Genomic DNA, 25,769 nt, shown 5'->3' with positions numbered 1-25,769 from the left:
GTCAGTCCCATCTTTAAGCGATATCTCCACGTGTTTGCATAGGCACGGACTGAGACGTTATCCCGATCATCACTGCAATAACTTTTCACATGTCCACCTGGACCGAGTTTTATTACTGGGATACCTGTGGTTGCAATGCCTAATTACCTGAATTCTACAGAATTTAAAACTGTGTCATGGCCGCCATCTTGAATTTGAGATTCCAGCCCTCAGGTCCATGTTATTTGTTCAGCAGAACGTTCGACTCGCAATTTAATAACTGCATATTTTACCATAGCCTCAATTTCTACCAAGTTATTTTGGAAAAAAACATCTCGGCTTGAATTGAGTTCTATGTATTTACTCGTGTTTATATTTGCGACCCGAGATAAGCTTACTTCTGGACACTCATGAATTGACTCGAGGTATTTACCTTGATTGCTTAATCTATTTTGAAGTGGAAGTTTGCTTTGTCGATGAATCTGGACACTTTATAGTTACCAGGAGACGCAAGCGTGAAAAAGACCTAGATATTTTCATACCTGTCAACTCTCCCGCATTAGGCGGGAGTCTCAAGATTTTGGACCCCTTCTCCCGTGTTGACCACCAAATCTCCCGCTTTTTAGCGATTTTTATCGTTTCCGAAAAATTATTCCATTGAGAATTGTCATTTTGCCTATTTTCTATTAAAATATTTGAAACAACAATTCCCTTGCGTAGCGCAATTTATCTAACACCCTTGTGAGATCTATAAGTGGATTTGTTCGCGAGAGCTTTCTATACGGCAAACGCCTGCAAAGTTAAACCCACCATTCCCCCCCCCCCCCCCCCCAAAAAAAAAAAAAAAAAAATGAATATACCCACCCCCCTCCAAAAAAAAAAGCCTTGAGATTTTCGGAGGTTGACAGGTATGTATTTTATACATCTCAGCGAGTTGCGTGGCGTAACCGACTTATGCTGCATTCACACCAAAACCATGTTTAGTTATAAACAAGGTTATTCTTTGCCTAATAACTTGCCAAGTTTATCATTGTTTTGAATTCTTACTAGCTAAGTAATAACTTATGTACATCACAGTCTATTCTGTTTTGTTCTTTGTTCTGTCCACTCTTGGGAGATTGAGACTTAAACCAGCTTAATCTCTTAAGGATACCGTAGACCCAAGCGGTAATTACCCCGATCGTCCCGGCAAAATCGCTCGCGCTCGCGTCGGATTAAAGCAAATGCCAACAAACTATATATCAATTTAAAGCTTAATGAATTTACTTTCCTCCTAAGATCATCATTTTTTATACGCGCTTAATTTTGAGTGCTTTTGCCTGATCCGAAGTGCGAAATCGACCACTTCTAAACATGCGAATTATTTATACACACCAAAAGCGCGTAACCTCCCGGGATCTGCTTTATATCTTTCGTCTTGTACTGAACTGACGAACCGTGTCTACATTTGACGTCACACAGCCTCGTTGATTAATAATCAAGGGTCAAAGTTAGGTGAGGAATAATTTTGCTTCTTTGGCTACAACGCGCTAATTAAGTCCGTAGCAAAAAAAGCTATTGATTATCCGCGGCACGGTGTGACAGAACAATATCTATACTAGACGCTTGCCAAGTTGCGCAGGAGTCGGGCGGTTAGAAGTGTACCTTTAATTCACATATTTAGAGTAAGATGGGGTGAAATTTTATTGCGAGATATCGGTGATTGAAGTTGTGTAAACATTAGAGGCAGCGTGACAGTAATGACAGACGAAGAGCAAATAGAGCCGCGTATGGCAACCAATCACATTGCACGCTCTACACGCAGCGGAAAAACTCTTAGGCGCTCAAATGTCATAGCGCTAGTCGTTCAAGTGAGGAAGATGCCTAGACCGGAGCGAGCTTGCACCGAAGAAAAGAAGAGCGCGGAAAACTTAAAAAAGTTTATCATTGTGTTGAATTCTTACTAGCTAAGTAATAACTTATGTACTGCACACTCTATTCTGTTTTGTTCTTTGTTCTGCCCACTCTTGGGAGATTGAGACTTAAACCAGCTTAATTACCACCAACCATACTAAACTGGTTTAAGTGTTGGCGTGAATGCGGTATAAGACAGGCCTGGGATAAATGCGCGGGTGCCTCAGGTTCCTAAGGTTGTGTTGTGTTCGTTAGATAGCGGTGCTGGGGATGATAGCAAGTATTCACCACGTACGATTGCGTGTGTGTGGCGGACTGAAATTGAATTCATGTTTGTTATGTTCTGATCGCTTTTCTCGTTAACATTTTAGAGCGAATGCGTGAAATACCAGCTATCATTGCGCCTGCGCACCAAGATAGACAAACTGTGAGACGTGGATGGGTCAGACTGCAAGTCCACCATATGGTATGAACAGCAGATCCAGCTCTTTCAATCAGGCTTGCAATATAAGCCAATCACAAAAGTAATCACACAGTGGAAGCCACTAAAATATTTTCCAGTGACACTTAGATTTCACGTGACATAACGTTTTTACTCATACGAGCACTCCGTGGTTCGCGGCCGGGTACTACTGTACTAACAGGATAGTCAAGTATGTGTCTTTTTTTTTTGCCTTTACATTGTTTTCTTAGAGATGGAGATACTTAGGCTCTGGCCAAACGAGGACAAATATTGCCGGAAACATGTTGTCCGCGCGCATGTTTCTCGATGTCGCTGGTAACATGTGTTCTCGTTTGGCGAGGGCCTTATTTTTTTGTCGTGGTAAAACAAATGAAAAATATACAGTATACAGTAAAACAGTAAAATATTTAGAACATTTAACCTTTCTATTTTTATTTTTTTTCTGACAGACTGCGGTAGTATACTGCGAAGAGATCCCAACACCAAAGACATGACCACCATCTACCCAGTGCCAGCCGGTTGGCTATTGTGCTACATTGACCACCGTGACACAGCGCATCACGCAACCCCTGGGTCAGTACGCAGCTCTTACAAGCTGCAATTTGATTGGGCAAATGAACAATATCCGCACCTTGACACAAAGAAAAAGAAGAATAGAGACAAAAGAAATCCTTTGTAGAACAAATATAATAGGAGACAAAGCATTCCGGGCTACGTCGACAGCCAGGCTTTGCTCGGCACAGGGGGAATTTCGGGTGTTGGCATGGCAACAAAGGGCCATCGCCTGGTCCCTCATATGCGGTGAATAATATCATTCAAAGAGGCTGCGTGGATGGGTTACAACACAAAGAAACGTGGGCGTTGATCAGTAAAACGACGATTACTTATAGTGTTTGCATCCGACGACCTGCCTAAGAGAGTATAAAAAAGTCACATTTGAGAACGTTTTATTTGCTTTTCTTGACAAAAATTAAATTTTTGTATGGATAATTCACTCAGCCAGCTGCACACAATAGCTAGAAAATATCCATCCTAAGGCGCTCTTACCCGGGTTTCTGATAGGCTTCCCTGTGGCCTGTAAGAGTTGTGACGTCACAGAAATGTCTCCCAGACCCCTAGCTTTCACAGGAAACCCAGTAAGTGGGTATTTTTAATGCTGTCGTTCATCCAATGCTATTTTATTTCTGTGTGAAAGAAATTGCCCCTCAGTGTGATAATTTGAACCTCGGTATTATATATCTGCAAATGTGAGGAAAAATCCATAAAATGTTACCTGTCTAACAATCGCAGTAAAGTAATTGCAAATGCAATATACAGATTATAATTTCAAAAATAGAAATTTTGTTGAAATATGTAATTTGCCCTTTGAGCAGAGGCTTTTTTAAAATCGACCTTTCTAAATGAATGCAAAATAGAACCCAGAAGTGCGTGTTACAGCGATCTTATTATTACAAGTTTGACGCTTCAATTCGACACTTCCCAAATGATGGAAGTCCTGTGGTATTGGCGCGCCAAAGCGAGGCTTTAGGCATGCGCCTGAATTATCAATAGCTCACAAGCAAGAAAGAATAAATGTAAAATTACAATGTATTTTTTATTTGGTTAACTTCTACACCTTTTTATCCAGCTCTTTTAGTCCTCCTGTATTAAACTTCCCCATAAATTTAGTACTAAATATAAAATGATATATATATATATATATATATATATATATCATCAAGAGAGCATCACATAAGAGAGGGACACTTTGGTATTACCCGCGCGCCATGTCGATTCCGAATCCGGCTATTTTTAGTAACCACCACCCCACCACTGCGCGTGAGCATTTTTACTCACCCTTCCCCCGCGCTTTGGTATTTACATCTTGTTGTTTGCTGCTATTTTATGACATGAAACCGAAAAAAAAAACACCCTATTTGCACAAATACCATCGAAAATGTCATTCTAGCATCAAGGATACGGGCAGTTGCAGTTTATTAAGGGGATGTATACTTCGAGGATTGCAAGATTTCCATTATCTTCCTAATTGATATTACTGTACTCCTTTGATGTTGTTATTTTTATATGTTATATTATTATGTTGTTATTATACAAGATTGGAGTGCTGGAGTCGGGATTTCAATCAAACGCAGTATCACAGCCATTTTATCGCTCGTCGGTTTTTTCTTTCTCACTTGACTTGGCCGCTCAGACAAACAAAACAGTCAAACTATTCAGGGATTTAGCTTTATGTGAGTATATTTGCCAATCTTGGTAACTTAAGATAGACTCGTTTTCTTCTTCCAAGTTATTTTACATGATCCCTTTTCACTCCTTTCGAGTTGGCAAAACAACAACACGCAACCCGCGGGGGAGAAGGACAAAATAGAAGGAGCAAATTCTCACGCGCAGTGGTGGGGTGGTGATTACTAAAATAGCCGGATTCGGAATCGACATGGCGCGCGGGTAATACCGAAGTGTCCCTCTCTTATCTTATGCTCTCTTGATATCATCAAATTCCAGTGGCCCCTTTTTTGTATTTCGCTGTGCTGGCCTTCGTAAGGAAAATAGACTCTTGTCTCTTGGGGCGCTTAAACAGAGACTTGTCTCATTTCCTGCGAAAGCCAGCACAGCGAAATACAAAGAAGAGGGGCCTTTGTTTGCAAAGAAATAATCAAACTACCGAATGCATTTGCAACCCTTTGTATAATAATGATCAGATTTTAGACCTTTTTACATATTTTAGCTATGAAGTATGACATTTGTGCATTGTATTTGTGCTCATTTGTATGATTCTTAAAACACTCCTTCAAATCATCCTGTGTTGTTTGATTGTTTCGGAGCTAGCCTTTTCGGGTTCCCTGTGGTTGCGTGTAACTGCTGCAGAGACTGTCCGTTTTCAGACCCAACATCTGTTGATCAGCTTTGTCAGTGACAATCTTGTTTTGGTTTTGGTTTAATTTCGAATCGATTTTAAATGTCTAATAAGTGGAGACTATCTTTCCTTTTATTATTTGATTAGGATTTTCCCTTCTCATGTCTTCGCACAATATACACCTTTTGCTGTTCATTACCAGGAAATCTACATTCATTTGCGGCAATTTACGATCAATAACGCGAATATACATTCATTTTCGTCATAAAGCGCTTATTTGCGTGAACACAAATTTCATTAGCGATATTTATATCGCCAGTAACATTCAATCACAAAGATCGACAATCATTCGCGCCTTTCGTCATTCAAAAGCGAAAAATGTACTTTAATCTGCGTGTTTTTTCGATCATTAACAAAAAACCTGTAGACAAATGTGCGAATTGACAGTCGTATGAATTTAACTTATATTTATTAGTGTTTATTGACATCTTTAACAAAAAGAGTGAATTCAATTGAATTTATAGACAACCATTTATACGGACATGACATAACTTAGTGCGATTATACAAACATTTAGACCTTCTTTGCATTCATTAACCAAAAATCTTTTTTCAATAAAACAATAGATAATTTGAGTGTTTTTTTTTTACCAAACTAGATATTTTATAAGCTTTCGCATTCTGACAAAAGGTTATGCAACCCTTTCCTAACAAATAACGGTATAAATGTAGACAACATTGTACAGTTTTTTTCTGTTCGGCAATACTGTACAGTTTGTGCCATTGTTCAGTACCGTTGCAATGCCTCCAAGAAATAGAATCCCCTTTGAGCACCGCGAGCGAATTATACGGTCATTTGAAGATGAAAAGGAAGATTATCTTCTGGTGGCGGACACATTGGGGGTCAACCCTTCCACAGCCCGTGGTATCGCTGCTAGATACATACGAGAAGGGAGAGGTGGACCACGAGGTGGAAGAAATAACGTAAGGGTAGATGACGACATGAGAAACTGCCTTAACGATATCATTAACGACAACTGCCTTCTTATTCTCAGCCGTATCAACCAATAACTAAGAAGGCGACTGCCCTTGAAACCAAGGATTCACGACCGCACAGTAGCGAGAACGCTAGATGGCATGTTGTTCCGTGTAGGCCCCTCCCAGCGGAAAGGAACAGACCTGAGACCTTCTACAGAAGAGAGTAGACTACGGCAACTGGTTCATGAACCGTGCATCATTCGGTCTTTGTAGATGAATGCGGCTACAATATCTGGACCGCAAGAAGTCACGAGAGGGCGAGACAAGGAGAGCGAGCCTATAGACAGGTCTGCGGGCAGCGTGGGAGGAACATTACCGTAACAATGGCAATATCACCAATCAATGGTCTTGTATTCCACTCGGCAATTATTGGTGGCATGAACGCACAGCGGTTCAGCGACTTTCTTACGAAGGCTAGACTTAACCTCGACCCGGACAAGATGGTGATATTTATTTATTTACGATGGAGCGCCACCACATCGCAACCCAGCCATACCCGGGCCCAATACAGAGCTACACAGCCCCTTTTTGAACATTGTGGAGCAGGCAATATGCTCTCTTAAAGCGGCTATAAAAGCTGACATCTCAAGACCAGAAGTACAAGCCCGGATGGGAGGTAGGGGTGCGGCTAGAGACCAAGGCCTTGCATTGAGAGTTTTCCGTACGCGTTTGCTTTTGCAAGCGTTGCAGCGCAATATTGGTACTATAACCCCTGCTAAATGAGCTCAGTGGTACCGATTCATGCAAACATATTTACCAAGATGTCTGAATGGTGAGGTGATTGAGGGCTAATGCAAAGTGCAGCGAAATGTTCTATGTAGAACTTTAACATGACTCACCGTTATTGAAATAGATTTTTCGTTATTGAATGTAAAGAACGCGCAAATGCTTGTATAAACCCAGTAATGCATGTCATATTATAAATACTATTGAATTTCACTCTTTGTTATAAAGATGTTAATAAATATGTGTTGCACACAGTTGACTGTCAATTCGCCTAATTGTTTATCAATTTTTTGTAAATGGTCGAATGAAAACGCAGATGAAAGTATATTTTTCGCCTTTGAATGACGAAAGGCGCGAATGATTGTCGATTTTTGCGATTGAATGTTACTGGCGATGTAAATATAGCTAATGAAATTTGTGTTCAGCAAATGAGTGCTTTATGACGAATATGAATGTATATTCGCGTTATTGATCGTATATTGCCGCAAATGAATGTAGATTTCCCGGTGATGAACAGCAAAAGGTGTACTTTGCTACGCGCGTGAGACTGGGGCCAGGGGCAAGCATCGACATCTTGCCTTTGTTTTCGCGCGCCTCGCAAAGTATTGTGGGAAGACACGGGGAAAGTTAGGGCTTTCGGATAATATGCGTCACGGATTCCGTGTTAGCAAAACACAAGAATGCAATAAGCAAGGGGTGCGAGACGAACAAGTAGCGAAGCACGAACAATTGGCCACATTGACTGCTTTTTTCGATGGATCAAATGACTATATATTTTTTTAACTTGTAAGATGGACAAGTTAAAATCTCCCAATGAGCAAGTACAAAAGATGTTGGTTTTGCAGTCTTTTATTCAATATATATACTACTTATTAATCGAGCGCGAGGTCCGTACTGAGAAATCTCAGCCCGCGGGCTTTATGTACAGACCGCGGCCGCAGCTGCCGCTTATGGACGGCTTGTTATTTTTTTTTCAATTATATTGGTGTTGTTTCATTAGTTGGTTAATGTCATTTTATTGTCGAAACGAAAAAATTCGCGAAATTAGACCCTGCAAACACATTTTTCTCCGCGATCGCGAAATTAAAGACTCGCGAAATGTGCCAAGAAAATTTTCGCAAAATTTAAGATGCGCGCAAATAAAGAAGAATAAGGCATATGTCAAAATTAAGAAGTGTTATGATGTTATGGATTCTACTTCTCCATAAAACTTGGTGCAAAGTTCGACTATTTTTTAGGCGGTGTTATGCTGTTTTGAACGCTAAAACAATCGAAAGTTTTGCGCACGCCGACAAGCAGTTGTGTATTGGTTACAATGGAATGAATCAGTGAAAGCAGCAAGGTACAATCGACTCTATGGCCCTTTTAAATAATAAATAAAGTACCATTTAAATAATGCATTAAAACAGCTTATTCCAGATTTAGACGCTTAGCATCCTTGATCGGCGCTAAAATGTCTCCAAGGATTAGCATTTTATTGGTGATTTCTGTAGTCGTAGTTTCGGGAAACCAAACTCCTGGAGTAATATTCATTGCAAGGTTTCTTAAAGACCTTTCTAAGCGCCTGGACGTCCCAATCATCGACTCCCACTTGGTCAAGTCCGAAGGCCAGTGCTCGGCGCGATGCGTCAAAAACCGCGAATGCGTTTCTTATAACTTGAAGAAGAAGCAGACGACCAGTTGTGACGAAAACGTCTTGTGTGAATTGCTGCATACGGATAAATTCAACGAGACCACTGCTCTCAAAAGTAGTACTGACTTCGACTATTTCTACCCCCCGGTAAGAAACTTAGAAGGCATAAGAGGAGTTTTTACATTTTTCTACTCTTTTTTTCTGACAAGAACACCTATAGTATCTGTGTCTTTTTGCGTCAAATAAGATACACACTCAAAGTGGTATTTATCTTTTGTGACATTCTCATTTCAATACTTTATTTGTAACCTAATTATATTTCCAGCCTGAACATTAGACTTCTCATGAAAAAAATGGATATTAGAGATACAGAATATCGTTATTACATAATATAATTATTTCATTATATTATAATTTATGTATACAGTTTTATCATTCGAAAAATGTTTTCTTGCTGGAATGAGAATTTGGTTTTGTATCTTATCAAATTCCGTGTTGACCGTCTTAATTAATAATTCTCGAAAGTTCCCAACATGTTTTGTTTAAAGTTTCTATAGCGCGTTGCTACCAACACAGGTAGATGACTACTGTTCTCTACGGGACTATACTGTTTCGTTATACTGGACTATTGTTTTTTATTTGTATAAAACCTAATCCGATAGACCATGGATATCACAGTTCCCATCCACCAATCTTACAAAAGAGCTAAGTCAATCACTTCATCTTCATTTGCATTAAATATGGCACATAAAAATAATAACTAAACTTTATACAACGACAATGCGCGTTCTGATTGGTCGGGTCCGTGCGTTATTAGAGGAGACCCGCACGCTTTGCGTCAAAATGCGCGCGCTCCCCCCCCCCCCCCCCCCAAAAAAAAAAAACATGTTCATTCTCGTGACAAAGCCGCTCGTTGTCTCGCGCGGGAAAAGTTTTGGGAAATAGGTTGGCCCAGGCAATAAGCGGCTGAATGCGGACAGTGTCCACGACAAGCTTGCGCAGATAGTTGTTTCTATGTCGCCGAAGGGGAGGTGTGTGGGAGGAAAATTGTTGACACTTACCGGCTTGCGTATCTGGTTTAGAAGGCCACGAATCTGGGTTTGGATGGCCTTAAATGAGTCCAGATCTCGCGTGGGTATGCAGGCAATGTTATTTGCATAACCTATCGATATTTTATAACAATTGGATGACCGCGCATAACCGGCATATATAGTGTTCTCTGCATATAAAGTGTTCTCTGCATCTAAAGTGTTCTTTGCATATATAGTGTTCTCTGCATATAAAGTGTTCTTTGCATATATAGTGTTCTCTGCATATAAAGTGTTCTTTGCATATAAAGTGTTCTCTGCATATAAAGTGTTCTTTGCATATAAAGTGTTCTTTGCATATAAAGTGTTCTCTGCATATAAAGTGTTCTTTGCATATAAAGTGTTCTCTGCATATAAAGTGTTCTCTGCATATAAAGTGTTCTTTGCATATAAAGTGTTCTCTGCATATAAAGTGTTCTCTGCATATAAAGTGTTCTCTGCATATAAAGTGTTCTCTGCATATAAAGTGTTCTCTGCATATAAAGTGTTCTCTGCATATAAAGTGTTCTCTGCATATAAAGTGTTCTCTGCATATAAAGTGTTCTCTGCATATATAGTGTTCTCTGCATATAAAGTGTTCTCTGCATATAAAGTGTTCTCTGCATATAAAGTGTTCTCTGCATATAAAGTGTTCTCTGCATATAAAGTGTTCTCTGCATATAAAGTGTTCTCTGCATATAAAGTGTTCTCTGCATATAAAGTGTTCTCTGCATATAAAGTGTTCTCTGCATATGTAGTGTTCTCTGCATATATAGTGTTCTCTGCATATAAAGTGTTCTCTGCATATAAAGTGTTCTCTGCATATATAGTGTTCTCTGCATATAAAGTGTTCTCTGCATATAAAGTGTTCTCTGCATATAAAGTGTTCTCTGCATATAAAGTGTTCTCTGCATATAAAGTGTTCTCTGCATATAAAGTGTTCTCTGCATCTAAAGTGTTCTTTGCATATATAGTGTTCTCTGCATGTAAAGTGTTCTCTGCATATAAAGTGTTCTCTGCATATAAAGTGTTCTTTGCATATAAAGTGTTCTCTGCATATAAAGTGTTCTTTGCATATAAAGTGTTCTCTGCATATAAAGTGTTCTCTGCATATAAAGTGTTCTCTGCATATAAAGTGTTCTTTGCATATAAAGTGTTCTTTGCATATAAAGTGTTCTCTGCATATAAAGTGTTCTTTGCATATAAAGTGTTCTCTGCATATAAAGTGTTCTCTGCATATAAAGTGTTCTTTGCATATAAAGTGTTCTCTGCATATAAAGTGTTCTCTGCATATAAAGTGTTCTCTGCATATAAAGTGTTCTCTGCATATAAAGTGTTCTCTGCATATAAAGTGTTCTCTGCATATAAAGTGTTCTCTGCATATAAAGTGTTCTCTGCATATAAAGTGTTCTCTGCATATAAAGTGTTCTCTGCATATAAAGTGTTCTCTGCATATAAAGTGTTCTCTGCATATAAAGTGTTCTCTGCATATAAAGTGTTCTCTGCATATAAAGTGTTCTCTGCATATAAAGTGTTCTCTGCATATAAAGTGTTCTCTGCATATAAAGTGTTTCTCTGCATATAAAGTGTTCTCTGCATATATAGTGTTCTCTGCATATATAGTGTTCTCTGCATATAAAGTGTTCTCTGCATATAAAGTGTTCTCTGCATATATAGTGTTCTCTGCATATAAAGTGTTCTCTGCATATAAAGTGTTCTCTGCATATAAAGTGTTCTCTGCATATAAAGTGTTCTCTGCATATAAAGTGTTCTCTGCATATAAAGTGTTCTTTGCATATAAAGTGTTCTTTGCATATAAAGTGTTCTTTGCATATAAAGTGTTCTCTGCATATAAAGTGTTCTCTGCATATAAAGTGTTCTTTGCATATAAAGTGTTCTCTGCATATAAAGTGTTCTCTGCATATAAAGTGTTCTCTGCATATAAAGTGTTCTCTGCATATAAAGTGTTCTCTGCATATAAAGTGTTCTCTGCATATAAAGTGTTCTCTGCATATAAAGTGTTCTCTGCATATAAAGTGTTTCTCTGCATATAAAGTGTTCTCTGGCATATATAGTGTTCTCTGCATATAAAGTGTTCTCTGCATATAAAGTGTTCTCTGCATATAAAGTGTTCTCTGCATATAAAGTGTTCTCTGCATATAAAGTGTTCTCTGCATATAAAGTGTTCTCTGCATATAAAGTGTTCTCTGCATATAAAGTGTTCTCTGCATATATAGTGTTCTCTGCATATATAGTTGTTCTCTGCATATATAGTGTTCTCTGCATATAAAGTGTTCTCTGCATATAAAGTGTTCTCTGCATATAAAGTGTTCTCTGCATATAAAGTGTTCTCTGCATATATAGTGTTCTCTGCATATATAGTGTTCTCTGCATATATAGTGTTCTCTGCATATAAAGTGTTCTCTGCATATAAAGTGTTCTCTGCATATAAAGTGTTCTCTGCATATAAAGTGTTTCTCTGCATATAAAGTGTTCTCTGCATATATAGTGTTCTCTGCATATAAAGTGTTCTCTGCATATAAAGTGTTCTCTGCATATAAAGTGTTCTCTGCATATAAAGTGTTCTCTGCATATAAAGTGTTCTCTGCATATAAAGTGTTCTCTGCATCTAAAGTGTTCTTTGCATATATAGTGTTCTCTGCATGTAAAGTGTTCTCTGCATATAAAGTGTTCTCTGCATATAAAGTGTTCTTTGCATATAAAGTGTTCTCTGCATATAAAGTGTTCTTTGCATATAAAGTGTTCTCTGCATATAAAGTGTTCTCTGCATATAAAGTGTTCTCTGCATATAAAGTGTTCTTTGCATATAAAGTGTTCTTTGCATATAAAGTGTTCTCTGCATATAAAGTGTTCTTTGCATATAAAGTGTTCTCTGCATATAAAGTGTTCTCTGCATATAAAGTGTTCTTTGCATATAAAGTGTTCTCTGCATATAAAGTGTTCTCTGCATATAAAGTGTTCTCTGCATATAAAGTGTTCTCTGCATATAAAGTGTTCTCTGCATATAAAGTGTTCTCTGCATATAAAGTGTTCTCTGCATATAAAGTGTTCTCTGCATATAAAGTGTTCTCTGCATATAAAGTGTTCTCTGCATTATAAGTGTTCTCTGCATATAAAGTGTTCTCTGCATATAAAGTGTTCTGCATATAAAGTGTTCTCTGCATATAAAGTGTTCTCTGCATATAAAGTGTTTCTCTGCATATAAAGTGTTCTCTGCATATAAAGTGTTCTCTGCATATAAAGTGTTCTCTGCATATAAAGTGTTCTCTGCATATATAGTGTTCTCTGCATATATAGTGTTCTCTGCATATAAAGTGTTCTCTGCATATAAAGTGTTCTCTGCATATATAGTGTTCTCTGCATATAAAGTGTTCTCTGCATATAAAGTGTTCTCTGCATATAAAGTGTTCTCTGCATATAAAGTGTTCTCTGCATATAAAGTGTTCTCTGCATATAAAGTGTTCTCTGCATATAAAGTGTTCTTTGCATATAAAGTGTTCTTTGCATATAAAGTGTTCTTGCATATAAAGTGTTCTCTGCATATAAAGTGTTCTCTGCATATAAAGTGTTCTTGCATATAAAGTGTTCTCTGCATATAAAGTGTTCTCTGCATATAAAGTGTTCTCTGCATATAAAGTGTTCTCTTGCATATAAAGTGTTCTCTGCATATAAAGTGTTCTCTGCATATAAAGTGTTCTCTGCATATAAAGTGTTCTCTGCATATAAAGTGTTCTCTGCATATAAAGTGTTCTCTGCATATATAGTGTTCTCTGCATATAAAGTGTTCTCTGCATATAAAGTGTTCTCTGCATATAAAGTGTTCTCTGCATATAAAGTGTTCTCTGCATATAAAGTGTTCTCTGCATATAAAGTGTTCTCTGCATATAAAGTGTTCTCTGCATATAAAGTGTTCTCTGCATATATAGTGTTCTCTGCATATATAGTGTTCTCTGCATATATAGTGTTCTCTGCATATAAAGTGTTCTCTGCATATAAAGTGTTCTCTGCATATAAAGTGTTCTCTGCATATAAAGTGTTCTCTGCATATATAGTGTTCTCTGCATATATAGTGTTCTCTGCATATATAGTGTTCTCTGCATATAAAGTGTTCTCTGCATATAAAGTGTTCTCTGCATATAAAGTGTTCTCTGCATATAAAGTGTTCTCTGCATATAAAGTGTTCTCTGCATATATAGTGTTCTCTGCATATAAAGTGTTCTCTGCATATAAAGTGTTCTCTGCATATAAAGTGTTCTCTGCATATAAAGTGTTCTCTGCATATAAAGTGTTCTCTGCATATAAAGTGTTCTCTGCATATAAAGTGTTCTTTGCATATAAAGTGTTCTTTGCATATAAAGTGTTCTCTGCATATAAAGTGTTCTTTGCATATAAAGTGTTCTCTGCATATAAAGTGTTCTCTGCATATAAAGTGTTCTTTGCATATAAAGTGTTCTCTGCATATAAAGTGTTCTCTGCATATAAAGTGTTCTCTGCATATAAAGTGTTCTCTGCATATAAAGTGTTCTCTGCATATAAAGTGTTCTCTGCATATAAAGTGTTCTCTGCATATAAAGTGTTCTCTGCATATAAAGTGTTCTCTGCATATAAAGTGTTCTCTGCATATATAGTGTTCTCTGCATATAAAGTGTTCTCTGCATATAAAGTGTTCTCTGCATATAAAGTGTTCTCTGCATATAAAGTGTTCTCTGCATATAAAGTGTTCTCTGCATATAAAGTGTTCTCTGCATATATAGTGTTCTCTGCATATATAGTGTTCTCTGCATATATAGTGTTCTCTGCATATATAGTGTTCTCTGCATATAAAGTGTTCTCTGCATATAAAGTGTTCTCTGCATATAAAGTGTTCTCTGCATATAAAGTGTTCTCTGCATATATAGTGTTCTCTGCATATATAGTGTTCTCTGCATATATAGTGTTCTCTGCATATAAAGTGTTCTCTGCATATAAAGTGTTCTCTGCATATAAAGTGTTCTCTGCATATAAAGTGTTCTCTGCATATAAAGTGTTCTCTGCATATATAGTGTTCTCTGCATATAAAGTGTTCTCTGCATATAAAGTGTTCTTTGCATATAAAGTGTTCTCTGCATATATAGTGTTCTCTGCATATAAAGTGTTCTCCCGCCTCACCCTTTGTTATGTCTCCAGTGACAGAGACCCTGGTACAGTATCTATTTAGCAGCCTAAATGAAAACAAATCATACATCAATATACCAAATAAGTTCATAAAACTTGCTGCATCTCCTCTCTCAGGGCCCTTTACTGAATTATACAATGAATCCATAATGACTGGAACAGTCCCAGATATCTTCAAAATCTTTCGAGTAACCCCAATATTTAAAAGTGGTGACCCCTGTGAACCAGGAAACTACAGGCCAATAGCTATTCTTTCCTCCTTCAGTAAAATCCTTGAAAAACTTGTATATGATCAATTAATCTTCTATCTTGAAAAACATAATATCTTATTTCAATATCAGTTTGGATTCAGGAAAGACCACTCTACAGAGCATGCAATCTTAGAAACTATCGAAAACCTTAAAACAGCACTAGATCAAACATGCTAACCTGTGGTATTTTCCTTGATTTCTCGAAGGCATTTGATACCCTAAACCATAACATTTTACTTGATAAAATGTACAAATATAGAATAAGGGGTACCCCACAAAAATGGTTTTCAAGCTACCTAAATGAAAGAAAACAGTTTGTCAAATTAGGAAACACTGAATCGGACCTTCAACCAATTACCTGCGGAGTCCCACAAGGGTCAACACTTGGACCTTTGCTTTTTCTTCTATACATCAATGACCTCCCACACTCCTCAAAAAAACTGAAATTCAAGATATTTGCAGACGATACAAACATTTTCTATTCATCTAAAGATCCTAAAGATTTCGAGCTAACCATTAACACTGAACTATGAAATGTAATCAAATATTGCAATGCAAATAAATTATCCATTAACTTTAAGAAAACTAACTACATGATTATTAAATCACCTAGGAAGAAAGTTAGTATCACCATCACAGCCTGTGATATCGAGCACAAAAGTACTATGAAATATCTTGGCATGTTTATTGACAATCACCTTAAATGGGAACTTCAAATCCAGCATATAAACAGCAAAATATCAAAAAATCTTGGCATCATCTACAAATTGCGACATCTTATTTCCATAAGTCTTCTAAAGCAGCTTTACTACAACCTAATCTATCCCTACATTTCATATGGAATCATGAGCTGGGGAACCGCATGCCAAACTCGTCTCTCGACCATCAAAAGAAAAGAAAATAAATGCATAAAAACAATGTTATTTGCCACAAGAGATGAGAGTGCCTCTCAACTTTACAAACTACTAGACATTCACAATGTGGATAATATATTCAAAATCAAAGTTTTCTCTCTGGTGCATAAATTAAAAGACCTATTGAACAATACCCCACAAGCCCTGTCAAATTTAGTTTTACCTTCATCGCAAATACATGGTCATAACACAAGATTTGCATCCAAGGGCAACTTATGCAGACCAGCTTCTAGAACTAATATTGGGCTGTCGAGATTTGCTGCCATATCTTCAAGAATATGGGAAGAAATACCATTGCCTATAAAAAAAACTTCCCTATAGGTCCTTCCTTAGACAAATAAAGCGTTTTTACCTTGGCAGCCAGGGGTAGCTTGTGATGAGTTGATCCGAACATAGTACTCGCATTTATTTATTTATTTAATTTTCATTCCTATTATTATATATCTTTTTTTTTTGTCCAGTCCAGGTTAGCTAGTTATTTCTTAGTGTAGCGACACATGTATAGAAAAATATACAAAAACAAAACAAACAAAAAAATGTAAAAATTATAAAAATACTGTGAAATGAACTTTCCCGAATTCTCATGGTACTAATAACTGTGGTAGTGACCAACTCGAAAGCTCTTCGCTCCTTTGGTCACTACGCACACTAATCTCATTACAAAATTTCATTTTACTAATATTTTCTAATCTGCCAGGTCCACTTTGTAAAGCATTAACTCAACTTCAAATAGTGCAAAAATAAATGATTGATTGATTGATTGATTGATTGACAAATGTGTTTATGTTGGGCATTCGGAATTCGCGCCTTGCGCGTTCCCTAGAGGTCCACTCATGCCTATATATTTAGCTAATTACATTTGTCTATCACTTGACCTTACCAGTTTGCATAACGCTTCCTTTTTTCCGGGGTTGTTTTTCCCAAGTCGTCTGCTAGTTGATACATGAACATGTTTGTATATTTTACATTACATCTATACTTGTAATATCGTCTCCAATAAACTGGTACGCGTCAATCCTCACACCTTGTGTGTTGTTTATGTAGAATATACAATATAAACATTTTCTGTGCGAAGGATCGCAGAGACCAAGCACAGAATTTGCGCATTCCTGCTAATGAGAATAGTAACGTAAGAAAACATTTTCTTTGTTGCATAAAACAAATAGATCTCATTTTTTGTACGTCAGTCCTCTAATTCATGCACAGATAACGTTACAGCGTGTCATGAACAACAGTCCCTCTTTTTTGTTCATGACACGCTGTGTCGTTATCTGTGCATACAGACGCTTGAAAAAATGAGATCTATTTGTTAATTATATTTGCTGTCTTTTTTCAATGTTCTGATCGCTTTTCTCTTTAACATTTTAGAGCGAATGCGTGAAGAACCCTTGTAAGAATGGCGGTAGTTGTCGTACTATTTACAACACTAACAGCTACCATTGCATCTGCACGCCAAGATGGACAGGAGCAAACTGCGAGACGTTGATGGGTAAGACTACAAGTCCACCATACCATGTAAACAGTAGAATCAGGTCTTTTAGACGTTGATGAGTAAGACTACAAGTCCACCATACCGTATAAACAGTAGAATCAGCTCTTTTAGACGTTGATGAGTAAGACTGCAAGTCCACCATACCATATAAACAGTAGAATCAGCTCTTTTAGACGTTGATGAGTAAGACTGCAAGTCCACCATACCATATAAACAGTAGAATCAGCTCTTTTAGACGTTGATGAGTAAGACTGCAAGTCCACCATACCGTATAAACAGTAGAATCAGCTCTTTTAGACGTTAATGGTTAAGACTACAAGTCCACCATACCGTATAAACAGTGGAATCAGCTCTTTTAGACGTTGATGAATAAGACTGCAAGTCCACCATACCGTATAAACAGTAGAATCAGCTCTTTTAGACGTTGATGAATAAGACTGCAAGTCCACCATACCATATAAGCAGTGGAATCAGCTCTTTTAGACGTTGATTGTTAAGACTACAAGTCCACCATACTATATAAACAGTGGAATCAGCTCTTTTAGACGTTGATGAATAAGACTGCAAGTCCACCATACCGTATAAACAGTAGAATCAGCTCTTTTAGACGTTGGTAAGACTGCAAGTCCACCATACTGTATAAACAGTAGAATCAGCTCTCTTAGACGTTGATGAATAAGACTGCAAGTCCACCATACCGTATAAACAGTAGAATCAGCTCTTTTAGACGATGGTGAGTAAGACTGCAAGTCCACCATACCGTATAAACAGTAGAATCAGCTCTTTTAGATGTTGATGAATAAGACTGCAAGTCCACCATACCGTATAAACAGTAGAATCAGCTCTTTTAGACGTTGGTGAGTAAGACTGCAAGTCCACCATACCGTATAAACAGTAGAATCAGCTCTTTTAGACGTTGACTGGTAAGACTGCATTTCCACCATACCGTATAAACAGTAGAATCAGCTCTTTTAGACGTTGACTGGTAAGACTGCATTTCCACCATACCGTATAAACAGTAGAATCAGCTCTTTTAGACGTTGATGACTAAGACTACAAGTCCACAATACCGTATTAACAGTAGAATTAGCCTTTTTAGACGTTGATGGGTAAGACTGAATCTAATATGGCCGACAGATTGGTGAAATGAGGCATGGGATCTAACAGTAAACGGCCCATGTTTGAGCGTATAACGCCACTTCCGACTGAATTATTCCGGCAAACTTCGCTGGCAACTTCGGGAAACAGCAAAGCGCCGTATAAAATTCGGAACACAATTCGACTTGATTCCAGAACTCCTAAGAGTACGAAGTTAAAGGGGTGTCTACAAAACAAAGACCTAAAACCTAATACCTAAAACCTGTGACCCCAAAAGCTACGACCCCTAAAGCTACGACCCCAAAAGCTATGACCCCCGAAATATTGCAGTTATTATTTAGTCTATCTTGTTTCCTAAATGGCTACACAGTGGAATCAGTGATCCTTATGAGGTAATTCAGCGAATTTTGTTGTGCTTTTCATGAAAAAAATATTCTCATTTGCGCGCCCCAATAAACAAACCATTTACAATCGTCAATATTATATAAGTTATTTGTCCCATTGAAAATTGTAGCTGCACTCATTTTTCAGACACGCTCCTTTACTAGAAAATGTATCCCGAAAACTCTCTCGGTAACCTAACAGTTGATAACAGACCCGGTAATCTGGTAATTACCGGTAATTTAGAGAAATGCCTCCAAAAAAGTTTTTGAACTCCATGGAGAGGAAGATCAAACTAAAGCAAAATCTCGCTCGCTTCTGTTTTTGTCCTTCATTTTAATTGTCAAACCAAAGCTATAGCGTAGTGTGCCGATACAGGTTTCCGACAAGCAAATTATAATTTCCAAAGTTTATGAATAGATTGGCTAAGTAGTTATAGAAATCCTAGTTTTGTCGACAACTGGCACCCCAAACATTGATGTGGCATCTGCATTTGTCAAAAGAAAAACAAAGAACAAGTAAATAAAGTCTCATTTTGTACCAAAACTTCTAATAACTTTCCAAAAAGCTGTTTACACTTTTTTAGGCGCACTGTGACAGCTAAATGATCAAATCATTTGAAAGACGTGAAAACCTGATTGGTTGGTAGGAAAAATCCCATAAAATGATTTTAGCCTTGATTTTCTCACTTTTTACCGGGCAGTGGAATGGTTTTCTCTGTGATAATAACTTACTACAACTTGTAAGATTTTTTGGGGGCCCGAAAATAAGAGAGGGAGTTTGAAGAAGCATCTAAAAAGTTTACCGGGTGACTTCCCAGGTTTCTGAGTTTATCTGCGTTTTGAGAAACGATCATCGGGAAACACAAGCAGTGCTTTTCCCTATTTCCCAATTAAAAAAAACAAACAAACAAATTGAACTAGCTAAATTATCTAATAAGGATCACCTGATTCCACATGAAACTGTCAATGAATCACGCTCCGTGTAGCCATTTGGGAAACAAGGTAGGCTAAATAATAACGGCAATATTACCCCACTCTCCCTTACTCCATACATACAGTGGGCCAGAGAAGACAACAATATGTGAAGTTCAGACGTGCCTAGATATTTTCAAACATCAAAAAGGGGACACTAGGGGCGTGGCTGTCCCCTCCCTTCCAAGTTATTGCTTCTGTTACGTTCCTCCCCCATATTTCGGAGGCCTGCCACAACTCTGATTATCCATTTCGAAAAATAGACTACCCGGAATGCGCCTCTTACACAACACTGTCTGATGCAAGCCGCAACGTCAACTCGCCAAAGACCACAAGAATCTGCGACAGCGGGCTCGTGAAAAAGTGGTACCGCTTTGAAGGCGCCGCTGGGACGGTCATCCCATCTGCCTGTCCTTCTGAAAATTTGTGCAACACTCATGCAACTGGTTGGGTGAACGGCGCGCATCCTACGGTGGAAGAAGGAATTGTAACACGTAAAGTTTGTTATCACTGGAGCAGTAGCTGCTGCAACTGGTCCAATGACATCAGAATCCTTAACTGCGGCTCGTATTATATCTATGAGCTAATTAAGCCTCCGGGTTGTTCTCTGCGTTATTGTGGCGAGTAATCTAGGTGTTAGGGGAATAAAAGGGCACTACAGGGTTTGACCCAAAAATTTTCGTAACGATTTTGGTACAAACAGACACAATGAGAACAATAAGAAAAGGCAGCCCAAAGGGGGTGGGGGGTTAAAAAACCCCTAACCCCCCCCCCCCCCCTTCCCCCTCCCGTAGATCGCTACTTGCCCCAGTTAGCTACAACGTTGTTATATTGCAATATTTTCCATTGGTATTTCTTGAAAAGTGTTATGAACTCTGTGTTTTAAATTTAAAGAGTGGATGTAAAACATAATAAATTAACATAGTATGAATAGTCAATAAGAACGCACAATACTTTGATTTGGATACATGGATAATCGTAGTATAGATAACTATGGGCTCTTATCAAACGACCAGTGCTATTGAATCAATGAAGGCAAGAAGCGATGTTTTTTAAAGTCAAATCACACTTCTAATTGGCCATGTATAGCCCCAAAGATGCCAAAATGTCGGCTTCTAAGTCCAGCACTTTTCACTTAGTCAAACATACAGAATATAGCATCGATGAAAACCACAAGTGCAATCTTGGCGAAGTAAAAAAACTTAAACCTATATTTAATGCACCCGACATTGAGGGCCAGGTATATTGGCATCAAGTAATGTCCGACATGAGAATATTGTAATTATTGAGAATATTGTAATATTGTTACCAATTGTAAGTAAATGTCATTTGTAATTTTGATTTCTCTCGTATTCTCGGCACCCACAAAAAACTAGCCGTAATGAACACTAATCGAATTGTATTATAACATCTTGCAGTTTGATTCTATTGATTAAAGTGCACAAAAATTACCCAATATCACGTTATTTATTTTATGTTATTTATCCTCAAATTCTTGCCTTAAAACAGAAGAAACGTATTTTCATAACAGCATTGTTTGCAAATGTTATTTCAAATAACTGCCCCCCCCCCCCCCCCCCCTCACCTTCCGTCATCAAATCCAGGCCACACTCCGACTTGATGGTCACCAACGCATGGTTTAGATATAATTTCATTCTACTTCGCCGGCTCATCCGAAAGAAAATTATTTTCTAACCACCTGCTAAATGACAACACACACACCATTTATATAGAAAGTTGTATCGCGTATGTACAACCTGGATCTCACAAAGAAAGATAAGGTAAAACAAAGATAAACACAAACCTCAAAAAAGCAATTTGTCTTACACCACTAGTGCGAGCAGCACCAGATACCAATGCCTTTCCAATTTGGTTTTTCTTCCGAGCAGCGCTGTTCTGGGCTTACCTAATCCTTTTTTCATCAGCTGAATCTTCCGCCTGTTCGTCGCTTTCATATTCTTCCACCGCTAGCCAACCAGCCTCGCTCTTATCGGCGAGTTTGATTAACTTCTGACGTCTTTCAATCAGCTTAACCGTACGCTTAAGCGTTTTCTTCTTAGTATCTATTTCTTCTACCTGAAGATTCTCTTCAATAGATTTCACTTCGTGAGGCTCGGCATGTTATTAGCATGTTCTTAAAATTTGGTGAAATCTCAGGCTAGACGTTCTTATAAAAAAAGGGTTCTTATAAAAAAAGAGTGTATAACCACGACCTGAAAATACGAAAAACTAAAAGCAATGTTAATAAAAAAAAATATCGTATCAAGCCAGAAAAAAAAAACATACACATTAACAACATTCTTTCTTCTAAGCACTCATATTATAATTAGGGGACATTTTGGAACTATATACCATAATCACTTTTACATTTCACATGCAACATAACGTTTTCCGTCATACGAACACTGTGGTTTTTGTTTCCGAGTCTAGATTGTTTTTTTGTGTGTGTGTGTTCGCAATCAAGACTTGCGACCTGCAACATCTTTGTATACCGATCAGAACCAAAATGACTTATCATAATGCATCGCCTTCCTAAATGTAAGACAAAACCAACTATGCAAGCATTAAAAGTTTTCTCTTTATTTGTACGACTTAATTTTCCAAAAAAAAAAAACATGGTTGTAGCAGGGGGTTTGGCACCTTGAGGCACGTACCCCTCCCCCCTCAATATTTTTAAATATTACAAGGAATTAACCGGTAAGGGTGTGGCTGTGCCCCTGGTTCTCGCGGAAACGCGAATCTCAAGATATCTCTAGTGATCAAGTACAAGTGATTGAGCTCTGAACGAAAGAGAGTGGAAATCCCTAAACTGACAGGAGGGTAGCCATCGGTCCAAACTTTTTTTAGTCCACCAACAGTGCAGTACATTACCAATTTGTTTCGCAGTGGCTATATGCCCGACAGTAGGGAAAGGTCCTCAATGGACTAAATGTCCGACAGTTTTAAATTTATTCAGATAACCCAGTGAATTGTCGACCTACTGAGTTCAAATTATTCTATATATTCTATATATATTCAGCTATTTTTAGCTGAATTTACAAAAAAACCAGACTGAAAACAGATACCCCCCCCCCTATTCTGAGTTTTATACAGCCCGTCCAAGTCAAACACCGCTGAACCTAGTCAGTGATATCCTAGCTTTCCAACAGTGCTTTGCGGTCCCCACTTTTAATCCCTCGTCGTTGTGCTGAAGCCAGCGTAAGTTGATGGTTGCTTGTATTTTTCATCAAAAATACAGCTATGAGCATATTTGGAGAGTGTCCTAGGAAATCATGAAGTCTATTGGGGCATAATTGAGTGCTTATGGATATTTGCAAGCAAAGGTGGATTTATGTGATTTTTTCTTGTTTGGCTTTGCCTGGATAAGAAAATAATTTCCTTATGAATCACCACAGCTCTCCTAAATGCTGTCTTTTCTAAAACCAAATTGATTCCAAAATTGCTTAGACTGCTATTCTGATTTGTTTGGCTTTGGGGTGAAAAAACATCTGACTTTGGGGAGAGGAGTGTTGACTGGCCCTCCCCTCGTAAATTTTTCCCTGGATCTCCCAGGATGCTTTGCAATCCGCAATGGCATCCAAGTGGTTTTACAGCCTTCAAGGAGTAGACATTGTTTTTTGAGGCCATGGAAATGAACCTGAAGGATCAGAATAAAGGTATCTCTTTGTGTCTTGAGTTGTGTTTGCTGATTTCTCTCCTTTGTGTGGTATTTTGAGCATTTTGTTAAGAGAAGTGATTCTGCTTTTCTTTGCTTGTTCGAGTTGAAATTTGTCAAAGAACCTGTGCTATTATTTGGCTTAGGAGTAGTTGCCTTGGTGATAGCATTACCGGTACAGGCCGGTTGAGGGGTCAATGTACCTTCACACCCTAAACAATATGCTTGCCTCACTGCCTGAGAACGATGCCTTTTTGGCAAGCTTAGGTCCATACAGCAGTGTAGCAAATTCTGCTTGATAGACAAACAAGCCTCATTAAGTTATAGCTGATATTCTTACAGATAATTTTTATGTTAAAACCATTGGGGAAACCACAGGAAGCCCACATTCCATACAAATATTTGCCTTTATAAATTCAAAGCAGCAGTGTCAACCCACTTTTGATACGTTTCCTGTATATTTAACGTCAAAGTAATCTTATCACAAAACCTTGCCTAAATCTGATGTTATTAGGGCATTTTTTTTTTTATAAAAAAAGCTATGCATATCATCTCTATTAATGAGTCCAGTCATGTCCTAGTAAAAAAAAATCTATTTTCTAGGTTAAAGATATTCACTTGCTAGAAATGGCATATATGTGATCCAATCCACTGGTGTATCGCGCAGCACAATGCTAAAAAGGCCTTGTTATTTTGATTAAAATCTAGGGGTGGTGGATTAATTAAAGGGCAAGCCAATCTGAGTTGAGCTTTGTTGTCGGTATTGAATGTTTTCTGGTGTCTATGTACATATAAAATCGTAATTTTATTGCCACTTAGAAATTTTCCACAATAAAATGCTGCTAAATTTGGGCAGTTCTCAATTTGCTTTAAAATACCATAAATTATCAACCTTGTAAAACGTTAACATCATTAACATCACTACCATATGTCACTTTTACCGCTGTTCAGCTGCATCATCAGCTACAACAATGTCCATGCCGATATCCTGATCAAAAATTACAATTCTCTTCACTATCTCTATTCACTATCACTCTTGCTTTTACCGCTGTTCAGCTGCATCATCAGCTACAACAATGTCCATGCCGATATCCTGATCAAAAATTACAATTCCCTTTGTCCTTATAGTAATCGACGTTTCTTGTGTATTTCTTGTAGACATCACAACCTGCAGAAATACCGCTATCGGCCTCGAAAGCAGTGCCAACATGTACAGCAATGCTAATACGGAACACCAAAAGTAAAAGCAAAAGATGCCTGAGATCAGTGCATGATTTATACTGAAACTATTTACTTCCAAGTATTCATAGGGAACGTGAACGAGCCAGACGTGAAAAGCAACTCCCTCGCCAACCCGACCAACGCACGGTTTATCCGGTTCACCCCTACTGCCTACAATTCTTATCCGGCGTTTAGAGTGGAGGTGTACGGATCTATAGCTTAGATTCCCCTAAAACAACTCCCTCGCCAACCAACGCAAGGTTCATCCCCACTGTTTACAATGACTGCCCGGCTTTTAGAGTGGAGGTGAAGGGATCTAGAGCCTACAACGGGGGACAAAACTAGTAGAGAATATTGGCCGTTTTACTGCTTATCAACTTCTCTCCTCCAAATTTTACGTCCCCCTTCCCCCCCGCCCCTTTCCTGGACAATGTTGGTTTTAAAATGTCCGTAAATAAAGGTGATGTTACACGCGTCGTTTGCAACATCGTTTTTTCTCGCAACAAACGCCACCATTCTAGGGGTACATGTTACGCGGGATAATTTTGCAACATCGTTTGTGGGCTCTGCGCGCCCAGATTTTGTTGACACGACCATGTTTGCATGCCCTAAACAAGATGGATTGGGTTTTGTTGCACAAAAAAACGACGACGTGATGTTACACGGATCGATTTTTTCATAATTCGTCATTTTTTGTTGCAAGATTTTGATCCTGATTCAAAATCCTGCAACATGCTGCAAAACAGAATGTTGCGTGAAAAACGAGGCGGAACTCACGGCTAGGGGTACCAGATAGTGCTCCCAAACCCAAATTGCGCTAAAATAGTGCCGAGAACAGCCTACTCACGGCAATCGTTTTTTCGTGCAGCATGTTGCGCGAAAAAAACGATGACGCGTGTAACATCACCTTAAAAGGCGAACGTAGACAACATTGTTTGGTGAGAGGGGGGGGGGGG

At 38.2% G+C, this 25,769-nt stretch overlaps 1 protein-coding gene and 1 long non-coding RNA gene across 2 annotated transcripts; both read left to right on the top strand.

The window, feature by feature from the left end:
- The first annotated feature begins 1,021 nt into the window (after window positions 1-1,021).
- LOC116613832 lies at window positions 1,022-3,925 on the top strand. The gene is made up of 2 exons (XR_004294253.2): window positions 1,022-2,338; window positions 2,785-3,925. It is a non-coding gene; the product is annotated as an uncharacterized LOC116613832 (long non-coding RNA).
- A 4,437-nt stretch (window positions 3,926-8,362) lies between these two features.
- Window positions 8,363-21,393, top strand: LOC5505932 (uromodulin). Its single transcript, XM_032374277.2, has 3 exons — window positions 8,363-8,732; window positions 17,361-17,481; window positions 20,201-21,393. Exons 1-3 carry the CDS (start codon window positions 8,406-8,408, stop codon window positions 20,563-20,565), a joined length of 813 nt encoding a protein of 270 aa, XP_032230168.2. The 5' UTR covers window positions 8,363-8,405; the 3' UTR covers window positions 20,566-21,393.
- Window positions 21,394-25,769: the final 4,376 nt, after the last annotated feature.

The sequence above is a fragment of the Nematostella vectensis genome, chromosome 11, assembly GCF_932526225.1.
Source record: "Nematostella vectensis chromosome 11, jaNemVect1.1, whole genome shotgun sequence".
NCBI lineage: Eukaryota > Metazoa > Cnidaria > Anthozoa > Actiniaria > Edwardsiidae > Nematostella > Nematostella vectensis.
Note: the sequence above shows the minus strand (reverse complement) of the source record. Positions and strands in the feature narration are given on the sequence as shown.

Bases quoted from the DNA above. Each gene is read 5' to 3' on its own strand.
- LOC5505932 (XM_032374277.2), top strand. From the start codon at position 8,406: ATGTCTCCAAGGATTAGCATTTTATTGGTGATTTCTGTAGTCGTAGTT. The intron at 8,733-17,360 runs GTAAGAAACTTA...TTAACATTTTAG, and splicing joins TCGACTATTTCTACCCCCCG to AGCGAATGCGTGAAGAACCC. The intron at 17,482-20,200 runs GTAAGACTACAA...TTCGAAAAATAG, and splicing joins AAACTGCGAGACGTTGATGG to ACTACCCGGAATGCGCCTCT.